The 26,056-nt window shown below is 40.7% G+C and overlaps 1 protein-coding gene across 1 annotated transcript; it reads right to left on the minus strand.

Annotated features, from left to right (window-relative positions):
• On the minus strand, positions 1–25,682 carry kcnj3a (potassium inwardly rectifying channel subfamily J member 3a). The gene is made up of 3 exons (XM_080478992.1): positions 24,120–25,682; positions 23,165–23,381; positions 1–1,894 (listed from the first exon to the last, which is right to left on the minus strand). Exons 1-3 carry the CDS (start codon positions 24,795–24,797, stop codon positions 1,299–1,301), a joined length of 1,491 nt encoding a protein of 496 aa, XP_080335118.1. The 5' UTR covers positions 24,798–25,682; the 3' UTR covers positions 1–1,298.
• Positions 25,683–26,056: the final 374 nt, after the last annotated feature.

Genomic DNA, 26,056 nt, shown 5'->3' on the forward strand with positions numbered 1-26,056 from the left:
AAACAGGTACGTCAGATCTTTATTCCTGAAGAGATTGGGTATCATACAATGTCTTTGATGCATTTCGAGAAAACCAGATTTTATGGCATGGATTCAGTAAACAGAACGAATGGGGCTGTGGTAGACCCTGTGGCTATATAAAGATTATAGTCATTATAATATTATTGCTTTCATCACAGAGGAGGGATATTATGGGCCCTTAAAACAAAGGTTATGATTTTCTTACAGGCCCACCAACTCTATCCAGTAACACCTAAGTTGAAATTATTATGGAGCGTCATTTATGACCACACAGGCCTAGTGTAAATTGTCTTTCTGTTGTATACTGGAACAAAGTGATTGCACAGTACTAAACTACTGCTCTAAGCAGTTAATTTAAGACAAAATGCCCATAAACGCTTTCTAATATCACAGGGTATTACTGTATATAATGATTGTTTTGTGCTTATCAAGTACGAGTATAGAGTCTTTCAACTTAAGTGTTACTTTAATAAGCAAGTGAAAATCACCTATAGCATTGTGCCCAGGCAGATAGGTCATATGATGCTAATGATGCATTTTTATCTGTAAAATGCATCGTCCAGCAACATATTCTGCATTTGATCATCTAATAAAGTCATAAAATTGTACATGGTAAAATAGTCTATATATGAAATACCAAAAATACAGTTGTGAACAAACATGAAAATGGAAACAAGGTAATATAGTTAAGGCTAAACATCTTTGTCTATTACCTTTGTATAGCTAAGTCAATAAGAGGAGCATGCAATCAACATAACATTGCCACAATTTTACATTAAACAACAAAAGCAATCAACTCAAAACAAACGTATGTGCCTTTCGTCACCACAAATTAGAACCATGTAATGTAGGTTTTCCATGATGTAAATCATATGGCTTTGTGCAATTTTTCCACTGTCTGTAAATCCACTAATGAAATTCTTTTTGTAAAATAAGATATTAGTAAATGTCATGCCAGAAATTATTGAGATTCTGTTCTACATGCGCTGTTTCTTACATGCCAGATTGTGCTAATTGTACATCGTCCTTAAAAAAGAAGGAAAAAAGTAAATAAAATAAAATCAAAATCAGAGGTCTTTCATCATTTCAGCATGTACACTTACGTCCAGGGATAAATGTGCTCAACTCCATCACCCTATGTCATATAAGGTACTTGTGCACAAATCCTACGTTCCTTTTATTATAAGAATATTGTCCATTAATAAATTAGCAATAGTACAAGGATTTCAGGAAGGGGAACAAAGGTGGATGGCACAAGTTAAAATATGCTGCTCGCTTTATGTAAAGCGATCTGAATTCATCTTTCTAAGTTTAGGTGGCAGGTGTCCGTCCATCCTGCCTCCTCCTCCCCCAGCCAGTCGCTGCAGCTTGGGCGGTAAGTCCGCCACTGACTTACTCATGGGCTCTGTGCTGATCTTGGAGGCCTTACCAGCCCCCTTGTCATCAGAGACACCAGGTACCGAGCTGATTCGCTGCAACTTCATCGGCAGGTCTCCAAAGCTGTAAGTCATCTCTGAGGTGGTGGAGCTCATCCTCAGCAGCTTCTTGGGCAGGCCGTCCCGACCTGTGATCTTCTGGAGCTTGGTGGGCAGCTTGGTGGTGCTGTCATTGTCCTCCAGGGTCTCCAGGCAGTCCAGGGAGCTGTTCTTCTCGCCGCTGTTGCACAGGGACGGAGCCATGAGGGGCGAGGAGAGGAGCAAGGCCTCCTCTTGTTCCTTCACGCTGTACGGCGGAGTGGGCACCTCAAAAGTGGCATGAAACTGAGAGTAGTCCACCTTAAAGAAGCCTTCCTCTAAGGAGATGACCGGGAAGAAGCGGTGTCCCCACAGAACCTCGTCCTCAGTGTATGATGTCCTCGCTTGGCAGGTCATCCCTGTCAACAGAAACACAAAAAATCACTTTGAGCTTCAAAAGCTTACGACTAATTGGCTTGCTTTAGATCAATACAGTGGAGGCTAATGTGTAAAGACGAAATGTTAAACGACTCTGCTATTAAACACCAGAGAACTGCATTAATTATTCACTTGGCACTGTTCCATAGGAATTAGTAATATGTTATTCACCAGGACTCTCACCATTTTTGCATGACAAAGCAAACAAAACTACCTCAGTAAATAAGCATTTATTGTGTTACAAAGCCAGCCCCACAAGTGAAAAAAAACAAAACGGAATTAATTTCCGCTCAGTAAATGCTATGTTTATGAGCAATTGTTTATGAACAATCGCTTATGAGCAATAGTTTATGAGCAATTTCCAGCACAACTTGAAAAATAATTAAAAGTGTGGCTGTTTGTGTTTTATGAGAATGACTAAATATTCAATCATAAAAGGCTCAATTTATTAGGATTTTACATTTTATGAAGACCTGCCCATCCATTCATCACATATTTAAACACTCAAATGAATCTTCTCTGATTTGTCTGAGCTTTATTTAGTTTGTTTGTTTGTTGTTGTTTTTTGCTCCTTTGCCTTGAAACCAGAAATCTCTATCTGGCATAATTCAAGATTTAAAGGGAAAAAAAAAAAAACTGCTTGTAGTGGAAACAAGGTCTTCCTCACATCACCTCTTATGCTGCTTAACAGTTCAGTCCACGCCTTAAGCTAGACTCGTAGCTACAAAAGATAGAGGATTAAGATAATCAAAACTGCCGGAGAGGAGAACTCACAGAAATAATGGCCGCAGGAAAAAGCTTCAGGAGGTCTAGCTTTCACCAAAATTTAAATCTTTTTCTAACACAATAAAATGAATTGAATTTAATCCAATACACACAAACTGTCAAGACAATCTGCGGTTTTAACATTCCTAACCCATAACCGATGCTTTGATTTGGTTCAATGGGGTAAATTCTGTCTATTGAATGTTAAGAAGGAAAAGAAAACAGCCCGCTGTCGAGTGCGCTGGGTTTATGTGTGCACTCTCAACCACCCTTTGCAAATGTGGCAAGTGACAGCAGAGTATCTTACATTTGGAATAATTGTTCTCTCACTGTGGGGATTAAATACCATGCTTTAAAACTAACCTCCCATCCTCAGGAACAAATTATTGGAATTAGCAAAACCACGAGTTTTGAATTAAATAACATGAAACATTCTTTCTCATGCAAACTTATTGGATGCTTATTAGCGATTACTCATCACCATTATTCAGCAGCAGCGAATCAAACTGCTCTGCTTATCCATGTCTGCACAGTTAACGTTCAGCTTAAAACTCAGTTTTAATTTCGCACTTCATGAGGGAGTGAGTACATGAAGTACATTGTTAGCACTCCCACCTCCTAACAGAAATGTGCCTGGTTAGTCTTGACGTGTTCCGCCTGTACGTACAAAAACATGTGTTTGAGGTTATTGGTGACTCTATTGACAGAAGGTGTGCATGTGAGTGAGATTGTCTGCCTGTGTTTGCCCTGTGATGGACTGACGATCTGTTCAGGGTGTACCCAGGCCTCACCCAGACATCACCTCCTGAATCCTCTGATCTGAAAATGGATAAGGCTGGAGAGCAGATGATTGGATGAAAGGAGGTTTACATCACTACTACATTTCTTAATAGATCATTTCAGCACAGAAGTGCCATTTTATAAGGAGGGAAAACCGGGACACTCATGCTAAAACTTGTTAAAAATCCTTTAGGAAATCAGTGACTGCAGGCGGTTATTAACACATGTTTTAATTACTGGCTTGATATTTTTCTACCATTGACATTTGGGTCCAAACTAAAATAAGCGCTCATTCACAGTGAGACACTGCTGCTGAGGATGTCATCATCGAAACAAGAGGCATCTGTGACTCCCCCCCCCCCCCCCCCCCCCCCCCCCCCCCCCGATTCCCAAGGTCATAAAATAATTCACTGATAACAGCCCTGTACACAATCACAGATGTGCAAGAGACTGAACATCAAGTGCGTTTAGGGTATTCAAAGTATTACTTCTGCGCTATTGCGTCCAAGTCCCAAAGCCTTCAGGCACATGGAAGTGTGCAGCAGTGAACAAAGTGGGCAAAGCTAATGAGAACTTCAGGGCCAAAGTGATTGAGAGTTAAGCGTGAATGAAATCTTATTGCATAGTGATCCTGTTAAACTGCCGCCAGCCAAAACACAGTCACCATCAACAAGCCAACATCAATAGATTCAGTGAAAATGAAAGCGTAAAATGCCTTCTCTTTAAGTTTTAGACCAGCTACTTGGCCAGTACAAGGAATCATGTGAACCTGCGTTATTGAACAGTACGATCGATGCTTCACTACGAACTGGATATCTGTGCTGTGTAAACTGGACTAAAATATCAATACCAACTTAACTGGTGCATGATAACAACAACGTAACGAAGTGAAATGAAAAGGCTAGTGGGAAAGGGTAGACGTATTAATACACCACACCTAAATAGCTTCATCTTATCTCTATTAATAATGCTCTATTGGTTGTGCAGATGGTGTAGGAGTTTGTGCGAGATCTCTGGAAATCCGTGAACTCTGCAGGCCCGAGGATGAATCCCTGTTCAACCTGCTACACCCTCCTCCCAAGGCACCCAGCCCACCGAAGACAAAAAAGGATCTCTATGATGTGGACGTTCTAATCAGACATCAAAAAGTAACAATGGCACTAGACTTAAGCATGGCCATTAATATAGATTTAATTTGAATACATTATTCAAAGATTGATGTTGGAGTCACGTGTAATTATAGACACGGTTGCACCCCATATGTACAATTGTGCTGTGAAAGACCTGCTGTTTTGCAACGCCCACATTCATATGGCACACAGTGTAACAGACACGGCAACAGCGATGAACTGTGCACCTCGACTTTCAGCAAGGCTACAGCACGGCTCAGATATGGGTTCAAATCTAAACCTGTTAGATAAACTGAAACATTTTGACAGTTCGACACACAAACCATTCAGATCCCATTACACAGTGCTCATAAAGAGCCCAAAACTGGAGCGGCAAGAAAATTTGACCCACAGTTGTTATATTTTCTACAGTTACTATGTATTATTCCTAAAAATAGAAATCCAGTCGAATGAGAATACCCATATCAGATTGTATGTCGTATTACTGGCAAACCCTTATGTAACTCAAAAATACACGCCTGCCCAAGACTCAGTGTTTCTATGGAAACAAAACTGTCGGAATGTGTGCATGCGAGAGCCATAAACCTTTTCCTCTGCTGAGTCTGGTCAAAAGTAACAGTGACAAAACACAAAAACAAAAGTCTGTCTGTAAGATCATCACAGAAGAAGGAAAAAAAAACACAACCTCCATCCAAACAGCTTTGAGTGGATTTGCCACTGAGGATGGGGTCGGTTCGTCTGTGCGGCTCCAGACCAAAGTGGTTTTACTGTCACTGAAATTCGACCTCCTGCAAAGCTAAAAGACGAGGCTCAAAGTGCATTCTTTTTTCGGCCAAGAGAGAAAATAAATCATACATTTTGGTGACGTCTCATCAGCGGAGCCCACAGCTCAAATTACCACTGTCATCTTTAATAAAGTGCAGAGCAATTTTTTTCCTCCTCTATCATCCATCACTCTTACAGTACACTGCATTGTTTTCTGTTCGTGGTGAACCATCCGAGATCCTGCGAGCATTAAAGCCATAAGTGAACACAAAGCAAGAGGATCGTAAACAAACCCTACTAACAAACAGTCTTGTGCGTGCGTGCGTGCGTGCGTGCGTGCGTGCGTGCGTGCGTGAGTGCGTGCGTGCGCATGCTGTTGAGAACAACAGTAGAATATCACAGCAGTCAGAAGAAAAACACCTCTGTTGTCAGAGCATCTCAGATGTGTTGGTGACATCCGTTAATGAAAGGAAAGGAGGGAAACAGGAGGCCCGAAGACAAATTCAGACAATCTCATGTACACACCTTGTGTAATACCGATAATTTACTAAATCTATTGCCGTTCTTGAAGGCAGTGGCGGCCTGGAGGGAAGCAAGCTAGTGGACAAACGCCTGCTGCAGACTGCTCACTGTGAGTCCTTCAGCAAGGCTCTTAACCGTCAGGTTGTGTCAGGAAAGGTATACAACTTGTTCCACGTCACATGATCCTCTGTGGCGACCTCGAGAGGAGCAGCAGAGGTGTGTTCTCTCTGTTTTGAGTACACCGTATTGATGCATTGATGATTAACTGGGTGAAGGGAAAGTTCTCGTTTCGCAGTGTCCAGAATGCGTGTGAATATGGTCAGACTGGTAGCTTCCAACTGGGAAACTGGGAAGTCCTGCAGAATTCCAGGAGCCAGAAGCAGGTGAACATTGATAAATCCACTGGCCCCAAACACAAATAAGTTCTTTTCTTCTCATTTTCACTCACATGCAAAACTTATGACACTTAGTTTCACCCGCAAAGTTTCATTTTATTTACTTCATGGTTGATGCATGTAAGGATGAGCTTGTTTGCCTGTTCTCTAAACTCAGACAGCAGGTATAGTCACTACTGAGGTGTGTTACAATCAATAATCTAATATTTTTTGCCATTCTGAATAAAGCCACTAATGTTGCAAGAAAAGTTTTTATAATCATGATTGAGAGAGTGTAGTAGAGTATGTACAGTATACTCAATGAATGAGTATGACGACTATCCCATCTATTATGATAAGCAAACTTCACAAAAAGCTATTAGTTACAAGAAACGCAGCCCTATTTAAGTATTTTTACGTTACTGTTTGTATGTCATTAATGCTGCTTCTATCATGTAATAATTTATTACACTATTGTCCAAAATACTATCACAACAGTGGATCAAATACCTTATCACACTATTGGCATGATATTACCATTAGTACATTTTTAGTTGTTACAAGGTGGCCTTGCTGATTGTTTTTATCATTTGAACTGGGAAACTGGACCTTCCTGACCCGTAACTATCCCAGCTGGTTGACACATGAATGCAGCATAAGATGCTGGAGCTGGAACATAATGATTTGATTCCTTATCCACTTGATCAGCAGGATGTCCCGCGTACAGCCGCACGGACTCTAATCTCATTTATCATCTCTGCTTGTTGACAAAGAAATACGGTTTGTGATTTTTGTTTCCTCCTGGTCCCAGCAGAAGAGAGTCAATTCCAATATTCAGGTATTTATTGCTTCTGTTTTTTTTTATAAAGTGAAAAGAGTCAATGTTTTGGAGATTTTTCTATTATTCAAAATGAAATAGCCGAATATGTTGTGATGCTATTTTTGCTCATTTTTTATCATTTTATCACATCAGTCCTGGGTCGCTCTATTTTTTTTCATGATTTTGTGTATATTTATTCGGCTCTCACTGGTGTTTGTATGTTCATTTTACATGTACAGTACCTTTACACCTTGCCAGGTAATAAATCCTAATCAGCCAATTAATCCAATTAATGAACAAAGACAAAAATCAACAAATCACATTAACATTTGCTGATTTTCTTTCATTAGAGTGTTGTGATATTTGTAGATATGAGCTATCTTAAAATGCCAATCAGACTCTTGAATACTGAAGTAGGCATTTCTGATAAATCTCTGACACTGAATCAAAAAAAAACCCAAAGTGGTTAAGGAAAATAAAATGATTCGGATTAATTGTTGACTGAATTATTTCTTTCTAGCCACTCCGCCTGAATTAACACAGCAAGAGCGAATCAACACAAAAGCAGCTTCATTCATCCTTCAGGTCGAAATAAAGAAATAAAGAAATGCATAAGCTGCTCCATTAGGAAAAGGGAGGGAGGAGAAGCCAAGAGGGGAAAACATCATTTGAATCTGTGAGGAGGCGATTCCTCATTCAGCCCATTAGGAGCGAAATGTGTAACTTTGTGGATCTATTACACTTCTAATTTCAGTAAATGGTTATCGGTTCCCCTCTGTGACTCAGTATAGGGCAATATCAGTACATCTCAAATCTTCAGCGGAGTGGCCTTTCTCAACGAGGAGTCGTACTAAAGGAGATTGTGCAACACACCCCTGCTATAAAATAATTTGAAATCATTTTCTGGTCATTTTACAAAAAAGCCTGTGTGCTTCATGAGGAGAAAAAACATACTTGATGTTTTTATCTACATCCAGGAGTGAACAAAAAAAATATGCCTGTGCTGAAATTGTTGTAACAAATTAGGAAATCATAACACTACCATTGCTGTTGATGTTTTTTATCAGTATATGGTAATAGATAGAAAATCAAATTATCTGCTATCAGTCCTTCAGCTTGTCATGGCCCGCTGGCCGGCTGGCCGGTCTGTTCGATTCCCGCAGGATGACACTACAACGTGTGAAATGTTAGATGAAAGATGTTGTCATTAATCTTTTTTTAAAAGCTACTATTGTTTTTGACTGAATCACTCGGGATTGCAGTATAGTGTTCAGAGCGCCAGACATAATGCAGACCCGAGTCTAAAGATCATACAGCCCTAAAACCAAACCTCTCTGCTCACGATGCCGCATCAACCACAAAGCCATACTGTGAGTGTGAATTTGTGAACACATGCATGCTGAAGGCTGCACAAATCACGCTCCCTGAGTACCAACAGGCTTTTGCCAACATTAGCCTGCGGAGAAACATTGTGGCACAGAGGCGTTCAGATCCTCCAGCAGATTTAGATAACCAAAACAAGTCAAGTCAATTGTCGCATTTTTGGATCTAATGAAATTAAAAGAGAAAATAATAGTATCAAATAGAGGACAGGGTTGTTGTTGTTTTTTTTTACATTTTACTGTATTTAGCCCCAGGTGGCATTGTAATAAATGCCATAATGTTTAATTTACACAAATTTTTCAAAAAATATCTTTCGATTTGTTTCTTGAAAAGATTTAAAAAGAAAAATCCACTTTGTTACATTAAGACAAAAAGAAACATTTGAATATGTAATTACGTGCGCGTTACTCTGCCATCATGTTAACCCAATCCAGATCGAATGAGGCTGCATGTGGCCCCTCAACTAAAAAGAGTTTGACACTACTGGTGTGAGTGGTGCAAGGCATCCTTTAGTCATGTCGGAGCAGCTGTCTGATACCATGGGCAAAAATATCACAGGCAAACATGTACTACATTTGTATAAACAATGCATGAAGAGTTGCTTTTAGGGTAAGACACTAACGAAAAAGTCTTAGTTCCATTTTCCTCAGCTTTCTGTAGTGTTGTAGTATATTTCAATATCTCATTGTTTGAATTCACCGCTACTCTCATCAACATCGCTTTTAAACACAAAGTGCCGGACAGAACCTGCCTGGCTCCCAAAAAAATAGGCAGTTAGTAATTAGATGGAGAATGAAGTGAAACATTAAGCAGCTAAAGAGTTTTAAACCTAAAACGACAGTAAATAGCAGGCTTAGACTTCTCAGGAGGCCAGAAACCAGCATCGAAACCAATATTAATATTCCTTTGATTTGTGAAGACATACTAAGCCAAATGTTGGTTCACAGACTCGATAAAAATATCTTCATGTGAAAATATGTCAATATTTGATTTATTTTTTGCTCGTTCAGTGGCTCAATTATTTTTTTTAAAACAATTTATTGCTGTTTTGAGTAACAAATAGCATAGTTTTCAAACTAACTATGAATGTGGCATGCATTGCTGCAAATGTGGTAAAAAGGAGTAACAATTTATTATTCTTATAATCAAATGGTCACATAATACAATGTAGATATTTTTCTTTTATTATTGTAATTAAACACCAAAGTCTTTGATAAAATTTCTCATGCATGTTACTGATTGTTTACATTATATTTTCATTGGCATATTTATTTCTAAGAATATAAAGGTACATGAAATGACACTCAACTAACTGCTTTTTCCCATTTTTACACACAAACTCAAGCTGTCAGATAAACACAACATACTAAGTGTAGCAAATAAAAGTTACTTAAAGGGGACATATCATGCTAAATCCACTTTTTTAGCCCTTAAATGCATTTTGTTGTATATTTAGAGTGTTTAGAAGTACAGAAAAGTTCAAAGTAGTCTCTTCAGGTGCTCCGTTGATATCTTTATATTCTGTTTTGGTCATATTTTGCGATCGGTTTCGATTTTTCTATTCTCTATTACGTTTTTTGAACAATGACGTCACAGTATTCTCAGCGGAACTGCCAAATTAGGACATCGACATTTCGAGCAATCCGCCATTTTTGTTTCTCGCTGCGATTTTGTAGTCCAACCGAAGTTACGAGAGGATAAGTCGAAATGTTCGGTTGTTGGATGTAGTCACCCACAAGTTTCGTTACACCGTCTCCCAGCATCAGAACCTTTTCGAAGTGCCTGGTTGAGTTTTATTTTTCACAGAAATGTACCCACATCTGTGGGTAAGGTCATTTTTGTGTGCGCGAATCACTTTAAGGACGACTGCTTCAGCAACCTCCGCCAGTATAAAGAAGGATTTGCCGAAAGACTTGGTCTGATTGAGCGGTCAGTTCCTTCTATCTATGGAGACGACGAACAGAGCACTTCGGTAAGCTGTATATAACGCTAAAAAGTGTGATGATAAGACGTCCCTGTCATTGTTTTGTTAGCATTAGCAGTTGCACCGTCTTCATATGTTAGCGCTGTGTGCTCGTTTTAGATTATAATGTAACTTCTGTGTTAAATAGTCGTTGTAATACAGGCAGTATTGTAGTAGTGGGCATGGATGGAGAAGTTAGTGTAAATATAGAAACACACCATTGCGTTACATCCATATGAAGACGTTGTTCTGTAGGTGCATCATCGTCATTTTCATCTCGCTCCGCCGGGTCCGACTCTGGCTCCAACATGTATGGCTGGATGGACAAATCTTCCGTTGTTGACATTTTGTAAATAATGTGTGAATATAAAGTTTCTGCGCCGCTAGATAATTGTATCTGTTCTATCAAACTACAAAGATGGCCGAACAGGGTGACGTTGAACCGAGTGTCACCTCTGCAACCTGGAGAGGAGGCGGGGTATGAAGTGTCTCATTTGCATTTGAAGAGACCGCCCCAAAACGAGTTGCTCTCAGAAGCACATCAGAAAAGGGGTTGAAAAGGGGCCTGTGGAGCTCTAATAATGAGGAATTCAGACCCAAGCATTGCAGTTTCGCGTTGTATAGACCACAACTGTATGATTTATATGTAAAAAGGAAGGATTTAAAAGCACGATATGTCTCCTTTAATGAGGTTCCATTTCTCAGAAATGTTTACATGTACATACAGGTTGTGGGACGTATTATCTTCTCTGACCAACCAATGTCTATCTTAATCCGGCAAAAGTGTAAAATCCCATCAGAAGCTCTCCCAACACTTCTTTGTGGGAGCCGAGCTCACCAGATATGCAATATTCATGTGACAGCATGAATGGCATTAGAATAATCCGCTGCTGAATCCACAAATTCAAGACAGATACAAAAAAAAAGTACATTTCAGCGGGGTTGAACCTGGGATTGAGAAAGGAAAAAAAACATTTTGCTCATCAGTGTTTGCAAATTAGTGACATTTTGATCTTTCCTGGTCATGTAAACAACAGCCGTGACTGATAGTGAGTCTCCAGGTATTCTTCAAATATAAGGAAATGAAACAAACTTTGGAAATGACTTCACACACCTGACATGCGCCCGCACTCTGTCCACACTGTACGGCATACACAACAGTCTGTGGACTAAAAAAATCAAAGAAGCAGGAAGTTGTGTCAAGAATAAACTTTGAGATTTAGATGCCCAAAAGCCATCTCAGCTTGGGGCTCTAAATAAACACACTTCTCTTGATAAGACAGAGCGAGCTGCTTCTCTGGTCTAACAAAGTGAAACGGAGTGACAGCAAAGATAAAATGGATTCTTTGGTGGCTGGAATTGAAAAAGCACAGTAAACTCGGCGGCAGCCTGCCAGTGTTTCTTGATAGTAGGTGAAACGAACGCGCACACACACACACACACACACACACACACACACACACACACACACACACACACACACACACACACACACACACACACACACACACACACACACACACACACACACACACACACACACACACAAGTGGTATTCACAGACTTGGCTGTCTATGAGGAACTTATCCAGGTTTGAAGAAGCTACGGGATCTTATCCGTTTGGTGCCTGGCTCAGTCAGATCCTCAGTTACAGATCTGCACTTGACACAGTGAGGACAGAGCACAGTGGTGGGACAAACCCACTTATTTCAGCTCCATCAAATCATCCGGGAGGAGACTCCGTCGAGATTTTCGGATAAATAAATCAGAGCCATTGTATGATTAAACAACCCACGGGCAACAAGCAAATGGTACTCAAAATTCACAGCTATGTGGAAATGAAGGCTTATTCAAATGACTTCTCCAGATGAACTCTCACAGTGCGAGTCACTGAAAAAAGGAAGGTGGGTGTCAAAGAGTCGCTTTGCAACCTCATATTCAGTGACAAAATCACAGATAAACTCCTTATTCCAAGGTAAGTCTCTGTCTGGCTCTCCCTTTCACTCAGTCACGCACACACGCACACGCACACGCACACGCACACGCACACGCACACGCACACACACACACACACACACACACACACACACACACACACACACACACACACACACACACACACACACACACACACGCACACACACAGCAAAAGTCCCCTGACAGTCTATCACGGCTGTGAAAACAGCTCAAGTGTTATGTATGAGAAAAATGCTAGCAAAAACAAGCATGAGAATGTAGACGTTATATACACGCGGTGCCGTCACACAACCCTGTCCAAGATTCAGCCTCTTATCCGAGCGCCGGTTTCATTGTGGGGCACTCGCCGCAGCCAAGGAAATCTTTGAAAGGACTCTGCCGCAACACCAAATTATGAGAATGAGGTATGTGGACAAAATCAAGACAACTGTCCAGTTCTTCATTTTTTTTTTTAAACGGGGGAGCAATAATGCCATTGCTTTCTTTTTAGGATCGTTTACAAGGTGGCATGCAGGCTCAGGCTCCTGAGCAGAGAGAAGTTTGCTTAAGAGGTCTGAATAAATTTGGCTTATAAAAACTGATTTTCACTTCTTTTCTGTAAAAAAAACAAAAAAAAAACTTGTATCTTTAGTACAATTAAAAAAAAAAACATTTTTAAACAGATACTGCTATTGTGGCCACAAGTCCTCATGATCTGTTTCTATGGTGACCACCATCAAGTGGTAAAGTGTAGAAAAATCCAGAAGCATTCAGTGACCTGTTTTTCACAGTTTGACTTGTCAAAGATGGAAATCAGTCCCCTCCCCCCCCATTAGGCACTTTATCCGCGCGTGATCCGCGGGTGAAGGTGGCTTCCAGTTGTTTGCGGCACAGAGATTTCATTCCACTCGTGCAACACGGGCTGAGCAATGAGAACATGAAGGGAGATGATAGAGGGAAAAGGCAGGGGAAGTGCACTGCTGTGGGGGAGGGGAGAGCCTGGATGCTGAGGCAATTGCTTGAGTGTGGAGGCTGTTGGAAAGGGAAGGAAGGAGAGGGAATAGGAGCAGGGCTGCCAACCATCTCCACACAAGGTGGGGTGTCGGGCAGGCTAGAGGAACATATGGCTGTGGGCCATTAACACAGCCGGGAGAGCACATATTACCAAGTGAAGGCTGTGCTGAATACTGTCGTTAAGGGAATCAGTTGAGCAAAATGCCAATCAATGGATTTCCTTCAGGCCAAACAAACCTTATTGGTCACGTAGAAAAAAATCATTCTACGTATGCGTGTCCACACTGACTGAGAGTTAGAAAAATGCATCCTCATTACACTGTATGTTGAGTGCTAAAAATGATCAGAAAATCATTTTCTTTCCACAAAACAGACAGACCGAGTGAAAGCCCTTGTCTAGTATTGATCGCGGCTATTAGATCTCCTCCTTCATGAAGAGGAGCTGCAGCTGGAAAAGGGGCTGACCATAAAAGGAGTTTTACCCCCTGAGTGATCTCAAATTTTGACAGTGCTTGACTATTGCTTTTTGTGTGTGGGTTTTTTTGGTGTTTTTTTTTCAAGTTTGTCACTTGAGATAGAAAGCAGATTAATCCGGTAAATTCAAGCATGCCTGAGTGACGGAAAAAGAAAGAGACATCCCAGAGGAAGGCCTCGCAAGAAGACAAGCCCAGAGAACAACAGGTTCATGTGGCTCTGCGCTACGGATTGATTCAGCTGCACTTCAGGGACAGCCAAGCCTCCACCAATCAATGCAGCCGGTGACCAACACTAGAAGTGCATCACAACCTTCTTCGGGGTGAGAACCTCTTAAACAGGCATGCACAACATTATCGCAGCTGTGGCCATCCAATGTTCTCTCATGGAGCTCATCCTCTATTGTTATCAGAGTTGGGATGAGGTCCTCAGCTTGTGCTCCTAATCACCAAAGAGGTGTTCTTCTCATGACATGATGGGCCACTGAGACCTGGTCAGTTATTTCTAATTCTGTTTAACAAGACAAGAAAAAAAAAAAAAAAAAACGACATTGGTGCTTTATTCGAGCAGGTTTATCCCAGGCCTGCCACAATTCCTCCTCAACCAGTGATTTATTGCTATCCAACAGGGACTTGACAAATCCCTGAAGACACAATTACCATGCTCCCCCTTGGGAAGCCAGCAAGTTCATCTGAAAGGGATAATGAATCCAGGATGTCATAGCTGCTTTACTGCAATGCCCATTATGTGGAGTTCATCCCCAGTGCAATTACTGTATGTACAGTACACATAAGAGTTAAAACTCAAACACGTAATCTTTGAAAAATCGTGTTTGTTTTTCTGTGAAATCAGTAAAGCTAATTTAATTGTTACTTGAGACAACATGCAGGTAAAACCGAGCTCCCTGTGTGCACAGCCGTATTTGAATCTATGGAGTCGGGCCAAATATGAATAAAAACATCCTTCACAAAGGCACGTAATGAATTAACAAGAACAAGGTTTGGGAAGATGATCGAAATGATAATATATACCTGATGGAAACAAGCCGGAGATTTTAACAAGCCTGAAGGATGCTTTTGAAATAGTGTAAGAGATGCTTAATTGTCTCTGAACTGAACTTGAAGGAGGATGTCATCCTTTAACGAACATATTTGAATATTACACTATCAATGAAACAACACTGCCATAATCGAGCATTAAAGATTAGTTGAACTGGCACCTCTCTATCAGATTCATGAATTGTGAGTTCGTACTTTTGCATGGTGATTGTGAAGTGATGCTTTGCATTAAATTTATAAAGAGAATTTGCTATTCTTTTTTGCGATTTTCTGCAATTCCCGTATTAGCCGGCTATCTCAAATCTACTCAAGCATGAAAAATGTACAATGTTAATTATAACTTTACATCTACAGCAACCTTCATACGTAAAATGCAGCTCAAATGAATGAATGGCTCAAGTAGAGCGAATTAATCCTTATGTAACTGTAATAGAAACGACAAATCTAAGGCGTGTAGTGGTGACGTTGACAGAATGTAATAAGAAACACTACATATCAATGTATCTTTTAACTACTCTATTCTTATTCTGTCTTTATGTGTGCTGCCACCAGTTCGTGACATTAAACATTATCTATGTATATTCCACTGAATTATTCACGGCACCAAGGCATGTAGCTGAGGAAGATAGCGTTAATACAGTGAAATGAACATGTGGCATGAAATGTATTTTAAGAAGAGAACTGTGCGGTATCCAGCTTCACGCCTCAGTTCAGCGGGGAAGACCACGTCTCTCCTGATCCCTCACCCTGAGTACATTAGGTTTTATTGGAAACTCCTGCTCTCACCTGAGCTGTAGATTTACCTTCCTCTCTGAACCCACTCTCACCCTTTGACCCACAGGGCTGGAGAAAGGAGCACGACGCTGAGGCGAGACGACAAGTTCTCATCAGCGTAATGGCTCGAGATGAATTATGGCTGGCTTCTTCACTTTTTTTTCCCCCCTCGCAGCTGGCTCATTTCCTGGCTTCACTTACGCCGGTGTTTACCTAAGCTGTGGAGTTAATGACGTCAGGTGACCCCATGCCTCCAGAGCTGTGACCCCTTGGCCTTGTGACTGAAACCATCAGGCCTCTGGCAGAACAGAACACTCTCAATTTTCATTTCAATTACTGCTGCTGATGATAAAACACAGATCGAGCCATGACATTGGCTACTGTGCTAATCAGTAGCAATAAATGCTTCCAATTAATTATGGGGACTGGCTTTACTACCAGTCTACATCAGAGCGATAACAATGTCTAATTCCATTTGGTACACAATTCACTTTATTGTGTTCATTTCAGAAGAAATTAGCCAAAGCTATGATGAAACTATTACAACGCATTTGACTTTATATAAAGCATATCAGGTAAGTAGATATTATTTACCGAAACTAAGTGGTCCAATCACTTCATGGTTGAATCTTTAATTACAGAGTCAAACATTTCTTCATGAATTTTAATGATATGTCTATGTGTGTACATGCAAATCTAAACATTTACTACAGATACTCTGAGCAATGAAAGATCAGCCCAAACACAGACTTCATTTAGAAGACACTCTGTGCAATTTCATGTATTTGGCAAACAGGTAGGCACTTCATTATTCAAAGCTGTTTTCTCCAATAACACACTACATTATGCACATGGAAACACATGAATAAACATTAATAGCTGATCTTGTCTATATGCAGCCACCCCTGCCACCTACACACATTTTAAAATGAGGAGATAGCTGGGATATTCTATTTTTCATTCTATAACAGTAATTCATAAGAAAGCCTTGCAGCAGCATGAAGAAGAGGGGGCTGAAGGGAAAATGTGAAAACAATCAAAATCAATGCATGACTTAATCGAAGGGAAGGGAGTGTTTTTGATATTTTACCCATCATTTGCCCCGTAATAATGTCAAGTGATGAAATGTGACTTTGGTGTTCAACATGCAGATTATTAGTAAGCTCAGTAAGCACAATGTGTTTGCCTGCGGTACAAATGTGCCACGCCACCGGAAGAGTGACGTAAAGTCTAACTGAAAACTCACTGAGCAACTACAAATGGCTCCATGAATTTTAGCACAGCTGAGTGTTTTATGGAGCAAGTTTTTTTTGTTCATGTAAATCCCCCAAAAGCAAGGCAATTGTGCTTGGAAACATTTCTAAACGTGACTTATCTGCAGCAGTTTGTAAATCTCACAGCAAGTGTCATGATCACACGCCACACATTTGCATGAAAGTCTCATCTCTCTGCACAGATAAAGGGTTTATTACTGACGATACACTCTCTGCTCATGAATCATTGCTTTTCATATCTGATGAGTGAATTTAAAAACACTTTTCAGAGACTGTAAAGATTTTAATGTCGTGCTCGGCACCGTGTTAGGGCCAAAAACACTATACACACTTTCAGGGGCAAATTAATGTGCTGACAGATTTTCTTTCACTTCTGTAATGAAATGAGTTTCACATCAAATAAACCATCAGCTTGTTTATCTTTTTGGCTTATTGTGTCTGTAATGCGAAAAGTGCACGTTCTGAAATTACATACATGCATATTGGATTTTCAGAAAATAGACATGATGGCATTTAGACAGGAGTGTTGTGTAAATCATAAAATTAATTTAGTTACAATACACTGATTAGTTCCATGACTGGAGGAATCGAAACGTCTGCTACTGGCAGCTACAGTTTATTTTGGGCTCTCAAGAATCAGCTCCACTAATGAACAGATTGCCTCTGGCTTGGTATTTAAGCTTTCATAGTGTTGAGCAGCTCTGCTGGTGTTAATGGAACACTTATCTAAACTTCTGATATATTTTGAGACTGCATGTAGTAATTCTGAATCAGCCAGCGAGTCAAAGACAGGTCATCCTTCATTCTGCAGCTTAAACAGTAAAAATGACCCAAAGTGCAAAAATAATATCAGTGCATCGTAGTTTGATACAAGATGCACGACAGCAAACATTTTGGCAATTTCCCACCAAGAAACACCAGGACTTCTTTTAGGTGAGCTGCCTCCATGGTGGTCAACACGCTGGTCTCACAGCTGACGTGTGAGTCGGGGGAAGGCTTAGGGGCCCTTCTGTGTGACGTTTGCATGTTCTCCCTGCGTGTGGGTTCCACTCCGGGTACTATATTGGTGATTCCAAAAATGGCCCGTCAGTCTGAATGGGTGTTTAAGTTGTTTGCCAGTTTGTCCAGGGTGTATCTGGCCTTCATCCAAAGTATGTTGAACAAAGTCAAAATTCTGTCCATAAAAAATGTTTTAAGTCACTTAATCTGATGAAAATCACAAAGCTGTGCTCATATTGATTATTTTACCACCAACAAAAAGTGTTTTTATAATAAAAAAGGGGTGTTTTGGCTTCAGTTCGAACACGACTATGATTCCTGGATTTCCTGTCGGTGAAACCATTTTGTTGTCTCTTTTCTTTCACGTTACTTCCTAAATTCTACAGTATAGCATGACTATAGGCAACAGCTGGAATCCAGATATGAGAACCGGATGAGCTTCACCAGTTCAATGCATATTATTACCAATCATCGTGCAACTTTCTGTTTAATGTGACTATCAAGACAGACAAAAATATTGGTTATGTCAAAGTTGCATCAACAGGTGAGTAGTTTAATTAAATCACCCAGAAATACGATGTTTTAAAGGACCAGAATACCAATTTATTTGTTGTGAACAGGAATTGATTTATGAGATAAAACGAGGAACTTAGTGCAAAAGGTGAAACCTGCATGCTGCTAAAATCAAGAACTCTAATCTTCACAAAACCCAGTAGGCCTGAGGAAACGTTGGCTTTCTAGTAGGAACACGTGGACAATAGGATTATTAACACCAGTGGAAAAGAATGTTTTAGAAGTTGGGAAAAATCAAATTAATTTTAAGGTTTTAACTGAAACAATAGGAGATTCAACGACTGAAAACTTTAACATAAATGAATCTGGTATAGCTGATTTACTTCAACAGATAAAGATGACCTTCTAAAACCCTGACTACAACTGAAGCACTGAGTACATAGCTCAGCACAAAGAAACAACAGAAAAACAGATATGACATGGGTCCAACTGACAGATGTTGAACTAAACTTCCATGAAGTTTTTGGCTTTTTGCTCCGATTAAACAGAAACTGCATACCTCAGCATTAAACCAAGACAACTGCTGTGAGTGCACTAAACACAACCATAAAGGGGCTGCAAGCACATACTTTAGAACGAATGCATACAGGGGAGAGCAATCTAATCAAACAATTCGCCTGTGGACTTTTGGTAGAAGTCATCCCACAGCATTTATAGAGAGGCGCCTCTATACTGTGCGATTTTGCATGTTTCAGATGAAAGACTGGGAATGACAGCGTGACTGCTGCTACGAGTCAGAGCAACTAACCACCAATAGAAAGGAAGAAAAAAAGTTTGTTTGCAGATTCCTGAGGAGGAAAAAAAACACTACTACAACACTACGACAACTGCTCGATTCTCGGTTTGCTTCATTTATTGATTTATTCCCTGAAGCATGTGTACGTAGATGACAAACAAAATAAGATAGTTATTCTCGTGTATTGAAATGTGTCCCAGTTTCAGTGGAGACAGACATCATGCAGTCAAACTAACTTGCACCCAAGTTTGTGAAATCTACATCGCATAGTGTGACGGCTAATAAATTGAACAATAAAGAGCTGCTATAACTGAGCAGCCTGTGAAAGTCTCTGTGCCGGAACACAAAAACTGAGCTTCCATATGGCTGCGACGCCGTGCATGGCAGCGGCCGTCACCAGTGTGTCAGTGCGTGTGTGAATGGGTGAATGTGACTAACAATGTAAAGCACTTTGGGGACTGTTGAAGCAATGAAAAAGTGCTACACAAGTTAAAGCCGTTCATCCTATTTATTTTCACAAGTATGATCATTGCAGTAGATTTACAATCATTTCAATTTATATTTATTTTATTCAACATATTGGCAATGATCCAGACATTATTTTTGCAATAAATGCTGTTGTGTGTCATGTCTGCGAAACACTTTAATTTATCCTAACTGTTCTAATTCTAAGACGAAGCAAAACCAGTAATGTGAAGAACTCATTGATATCGCTGGTTGTCCATGTAATTTAGCATGTTATACAATACATCAAGAATGTAAGTGTATAACAAAGAAGATAATTTGCCTGTGGCAGGCCAATCAAATAAGCAGTATAACATTCCAAAGGAGTAATAGCAGGATTATGAAACAGTGAATTGCTGTCATTGTAACCAGCATATTGCAGTATTTTGTAACTTCGCGGATATAAAAGCCTTCCAGAGGCTCAATCTCAAAAGGTTTATTGTCAAATAGCTCACAATGCAAAATGTAGAGAATTAGAACACAAAATGGGAAAGATATAATAATAGTGCCTGAATTCAGAGATTGGAGAGTTATCCTATGTCAATGAGAGTATACATTTTATCATTCCGCTAAAAGAACCACTTGTGTTTATTAGGAGTTGGATTTCGCACCATGGAGAGACAACCAGTGTCCAGGTAGCAATCATTACTTGTTATTGCCTCTCGATGGAATAAATTCCTCTGTCTTGATCCAAACACCTGTCAGACTTGCAGTGCTCAAATAACACAGAAGTAACTGAGACTGGTATTATTGTGCTGAGATCCACATCAGCAAATTAACGCGGAGGATGGAGCTCGCACGCACAGAACCCGACACACACATTTACTCTGTAAACAGCGAGACTGTTAAAGCGCCTGTCAGGGAATGATGTGGTGTGTGTGTTGCACATATTGATTGTGACTGTGTGAGACATTACTCTTGTTAGTGCTGTTAACTCATCTAAAAGTCGTTGCAATGGGCTTCTCGTTAATGCCCCCCCCCCCCCCCCCCCCCCCCCCCCCCCCCCCAGCTAGCTTAGCCAACAAGTACAGTACATTTAACTGCAACCTGACGTAAAGACAATTTATTTTGAGAAACTCGGCATCATCCCACAGATGCGCGAGGAACTCACTGAATACCACAAAGCCACAGCTGGTATTACTCCAGAAGAGAATCTGCTGCTGCCAGACATCCTACATGTCTCTCTTGGAAGGTGCTTCATGTTGAGGTGCTGATCAAAAAGACCTCGGGCTCGATTTCAAAAGGAACAACGATAAACTCATGCTCTTTTTATACAGCGAAGAGGTTGAAATTGAGCAACTCCAAAATGTGTTCACGCTCTCGCTTTCTTCTCTTGTGCATGAAGAGAACGGGCCCAATAGTTTTGGACGATCTTGGGGCAATGAAAGGTTACTGTGTCATAAACTGTGTCCTGTTGTGAGCGTTATTCTGTCACTGGAAGGCCATCGATGCGGTGACGAGGAAGCTCTAAGCTCGCCTTTAACTTGCGCTCCAGACACTGTGTTCACACATTACAAAATTAAAAATAAAAGACTTGAAAAAATAGATGTGGGTAGTTGGGCAGTTTTTCACTTGTAACCACCAGCTCTCATAAATGTTTCATCTTATTCTTTCTCTCCCGTATCACCTGGGCTGCCCGTTACAGCTCCACAGTACAGTAACGCCTCCGTGTGCTTTTCACATTTCAGAAGAGATCCTCCCTAATCCCAGTTTATGCTGTCAACACAGACATTTCATTTCATGTTCAGCATCACATATTTGCATGATTTTTACTGAAAGAGTGCTATGCTTCCCATACCATAGGAAGAAAAAAAAAAAAAAACAACCTAAGTTTAGGTGCAGTGCTGCAATCCTGAATACTCAAGGAGAGGTTGCCATGGAAACAGAGTTACATTGGCCAGAAATGAAAGCGTCTAAGGATTTAGACTTTCACTGTACATCAATTTTTAACTATAGATTGTTTCTACATCAGCCTTCCTGCCAACTTGACATAAACAACTGCTCCTCAAAGAAGACATTTCTGTGAAGTGCAAATATGAGCATCCCATTTGAAAAAAATAAATAAAAAAATCGCCAAGAATGACATGATGACACATGCTTCTGTGAGACTGTAATCCTAAAAATATCTACTAATCCTATAATGATAAATAAATGTTCTCCTCTAACCTACATGTAAACAGGCAGGTTTGTGCTAATTAACTGAAAATACAGCACACACGTATATATCCAAATATTCTGACAATTAAAAAAAACACACACAAGGCAAATTTAGACCATTGTTACAGCCTGTGTTCACTGCTTATCATCCCAGTTGACAATGAGCCGAACTAATCGTGATAGAAACTGTTCTGGTACTGTACAGATGCCACATACTGTGACATATTACCATAATTTAATAATGTACGCCACTTTTGAGAAAATGTCTACTCTCCTCAAAATGAAACTGTACAAATGTTGCACGCTCGGAGCGACAGGGTCAGGTGTCAAATCTCAGCAGCAATTAAAGTTTAATAGAACCACAATAAATTACTATCATAATTATCTATAAGGAATTGAAGGTCTTCACTAATTACCATCTGCAGTCTAAGCCTGTAAGCCTCCCTGTCACATCTCCATATGCTGTTTTTCTCTGAACCAGCCCATTACAATTGCTCCACTATTCAGTCTGTAGCACTGATGGAACTCTCCCTGCACCACTATATCAAGTGTGTCAAATAAAGGCTTGAATTTAAAATGACCACAGTGGAGAATTTTACTTGGGGCATTGCTCATCTTGTGGAAACGGAGTTCCCTAATTCCAAAGGGACCATAGAAAGCAAATTATTACCCCCTCTGAGAACAGCAGCCATGAGGTAAGTGCTGTTCAGGCACAAAGACGGAGGAAAAGCATTCGTTTCAGATGAGGAAAAGAAGAAAAAAAAAATCTAAATATATATCCTAACTGTGACGAGGTGAAGTTTAAGTGTTCAACTCTCATAGGTCATTTGAAGCCCTCCCTGATTTCTCCACAGAAGGTTATTAAATGCACAATGTAAAACTTCTTTCGCCCTGTGCCCGCAGCACAAAATTAATCAAATCTAATTTATAAATACCAACCTCTCCTGCTATTAGCAGCTTTGTGTGTTTGTCTCCCTCATATTAATCAATGAAATGCAATCAACGGATCAATACTGAGTCCTTTTGGATGTCAGCTATAAATACCTTGGAAAAAAAAACCCTCAATATCATCAAATTTGTTGTGGAGTTATGCACGCGCAGCCTCATGAAACCTAAACAGTACATCTTCTTTTACACAGTGCCTGGAGTCACTGCATGTAGGCAAACAGACTCCATGCTCTCATTTTAACCAGACCAGCCCATCAAACGTGACTGCTTGTTGCCACTCACCTGTGGTCTCCACTATTCCTTCAAGTATCACCACTATTTCAAACTGCTCTGTTTGCATGGACCTCTGGGAGAGGTCGTAGAAGGGGCTTTTGGTGTCAATCACATGGCAGATCGTGAGTGGTGAGACGAGAAAGAGCTGGTCTGCCCCGGTGCTGAAACCCACGTCCAACTCCAACTGATCCAGTGGAAGAAACTCGCCTTCGGGCGTCTGACGAGACTGAAGAAGCATACAGAAAGAGACAGAGATGTTTAGAAGGGGAGGGGAAAGGAGCAAGATATTTTCTGCTTATCAACAGCATTTCTGTGGGATTCTCACACTTTTTTGCGATCAGTTTCAATCATCAGTCTATGAGAAATGGGTTTTTTTTACTTTAATTCCCATAAATTTAGTCTAAAGACACATCTATAGTGGAGGAACATCCATCTCAGCATGATTACGATGTACCACTGAGTTGTAATGTGTAGATTTTTGACAACAACCAAATCAAATAATCTGGTTTTCATTTTTGAATAATTGTGGTGGGCTCATACTCACCTACTGCATCAGGAGATGGAAATAAGACACAACAGGTAGGCGTGCTTTAATGAAAAGCAACGATAAACAATCTTCTAATATCTGTAAGATTTATGCAATACTCCTGGATGTTAAAATGGTTTTGTGTATGTTTAAAAGTTGTGGGGTGGGTGAGGTGGACGACAAGGAAATGCCAGCCTTCTCTGTGATATCTGTCATCACTGTATCCTTTACACCTCGGAAATGTTTGAAAAATAAACAAACCATTGATTAATAAGCTTCATTGTCTTATGCACAATCTGGAGTGTGCTTAAATGTCAGTGTGTAGGCCTTTTTTTTAGTGTCAGTTTCTTTAGAACAAATATCTGATCCAGGCCATGACAAACAAGTGGTGATGTGAAATAGACACAGGATACATCCCGACTTAAAGTAGCCACTTACTTTCAGCAATTTGCAGCGGATCTGTGCAGAGACCATATGGCTGTTACGCAGGTTTCCGACCCTGAACATGAGAGTTAGTTTCCCATCACGCATAGAAATCGCAGCGTGTTCACTAAACATCAGCGTCTCGGCCCTTTTCTTGGGCTGAGACATCTTGATAAACATGCAGCCGATCAGAAATGCATCGACGATCGATCCGAGGATCGACTGGAAAAGAAAGAGAATGATCCCCTCTGGGCATTTGTCTGTAATGTATCTGTAGCCATATCCTATCGTGGCCTCGGTCTCTATGAAGAAGAGGAACGCTGAGGGAAAGTTGTAGACATTGGCCACACATGGAGTGTACTTATCATTGTGGGCTTTGTTGAGGTCTCCTCTGATGTAGGCGATGAGCCACCACATGGAGGCCATGAAGAGCCAAGCCACTGTGTAGGTGAGGATGAAAATAAATAGATTCCAGCGCCATTTCAAATCTACGAGTGTTGTGAACAAGTCTGAGAGGTATCTGCTGGTTTCACCACCCAGGTTCCCATGCTGGACGTTACATCGCCCGTTCTTGTCCACGAACCTCTGCCTCTTCTTCTTTTTCTCCGGGGGAGGCTGATTGAATCCAGACCCGCTAGATGAGGTGGTCACTACCTGGTAATCGTCCCCAAATTTCTTTCGAAGTGCAGACATACTACGAGGACAGCAGCGAAAGAAATAGCAAACGATTCAATGTTTGTTTTTTTAAATCTTAAAAAAAAAAAAAATACAAAAAAAAAAAGTGTGGCTTGTAGTTGCTGCAGTCGTCGGTGTCCGTGCGCAATCTGTCCTCTTAAGGCGATAAAAGTGCGATGTCTTCGCCCCAGTTAGACTTGTACAGTTCTCTTTCGCCACACACTACTGTTGCTACACTCTACAGCCATTAAATATCAATAATGTCGGAGTATTTCACAAACCCTAAAGATGGAAGCCATAAAAAAAAAAAAAAAGAATAGGCGACGCACAGGATAAGGTATCCAAACGCGCCAGACGCAGTCCAGGATTTACAGGTTTATTAGTTGCTGCGTCGTGGATTACTCATCGCCCGTGAAGGTTGGGGCTATGTCGACCTGTACTCACGGAGTAAGTTTTCATGGGAAAGTTTAAAATCCGTCAGCGGTCCATAAAATGCAGAGATCTCTGCGTAATCATTCGCTGGGAACAGACTCCAGGATGAAATCTCTCTGTGCGCACTCGCCGCTGCGTTAGAGACGATTTGGTTTCCAGTCCCTCCTTTGTGATCTGTAGACATAGGAGATAAATTGCATCCGAGCATATAACTGTAGAAAATGACGAGCAGGAGGAGAGAGAAGAGAATCACTGTCCCACTGTCGTCATTTTCGGCTGCGCGCATCGACGCAGATTGCCAGGTTCTTTTCGGGCACCTTTCCCCGTCTCTTCAGACGAACGTCGGCTGGATTCTCATGGTTTAGTGGTAAAAATCCACCAGATACTCTTTTGGCTGCTGAGATTCTTCTTTCCCGTCGTTTTCCCTGCTCGGCTCCTGCGCACTTCCACGTTTCCAGTGATGCACTCACTGTTGCCTAGTGGTACTACAAAGACAGGCAATTTGGAGGAGGAGAGAAGAAGGGTTCGCCTGATTTGACAGTTTTTTTTTTTTTTTTTGTCTTCCAAGTGATCAAACATGTGAAACTGCAGAGATGCAACGATGACTTTTCAGATAATTACACAAAAACGCACCATTTACAACTCGACTTAGATCAGGTCTGGGAATAGTTACAAAATGGTTCAAACAGTTCAACATTTTATAAGCGGTATTTACACCTTTATCTCTGTTGCAAAGAGGCTGCAAAGACACACCCTCAGTTTCATAATTCCGAACAAATATTACAGTTCTCCTAATTTCTTTTTCAAAACATCTGCTCCTTCCCTTACTGGTGATTGTTCTGGGT

This window comes from Lipophrys pholis (genome assembly GCF_963383615.2).
Source record: "Lipophrys pholis genome assembly, chromosome: 13".
NCBI classification, from domain to species: Eukaryota; Metazoa; Chordata; class Actinopteri; order Blenniiformes; family Blenniidae; genus Lipophrys; species Lipophrys pholis.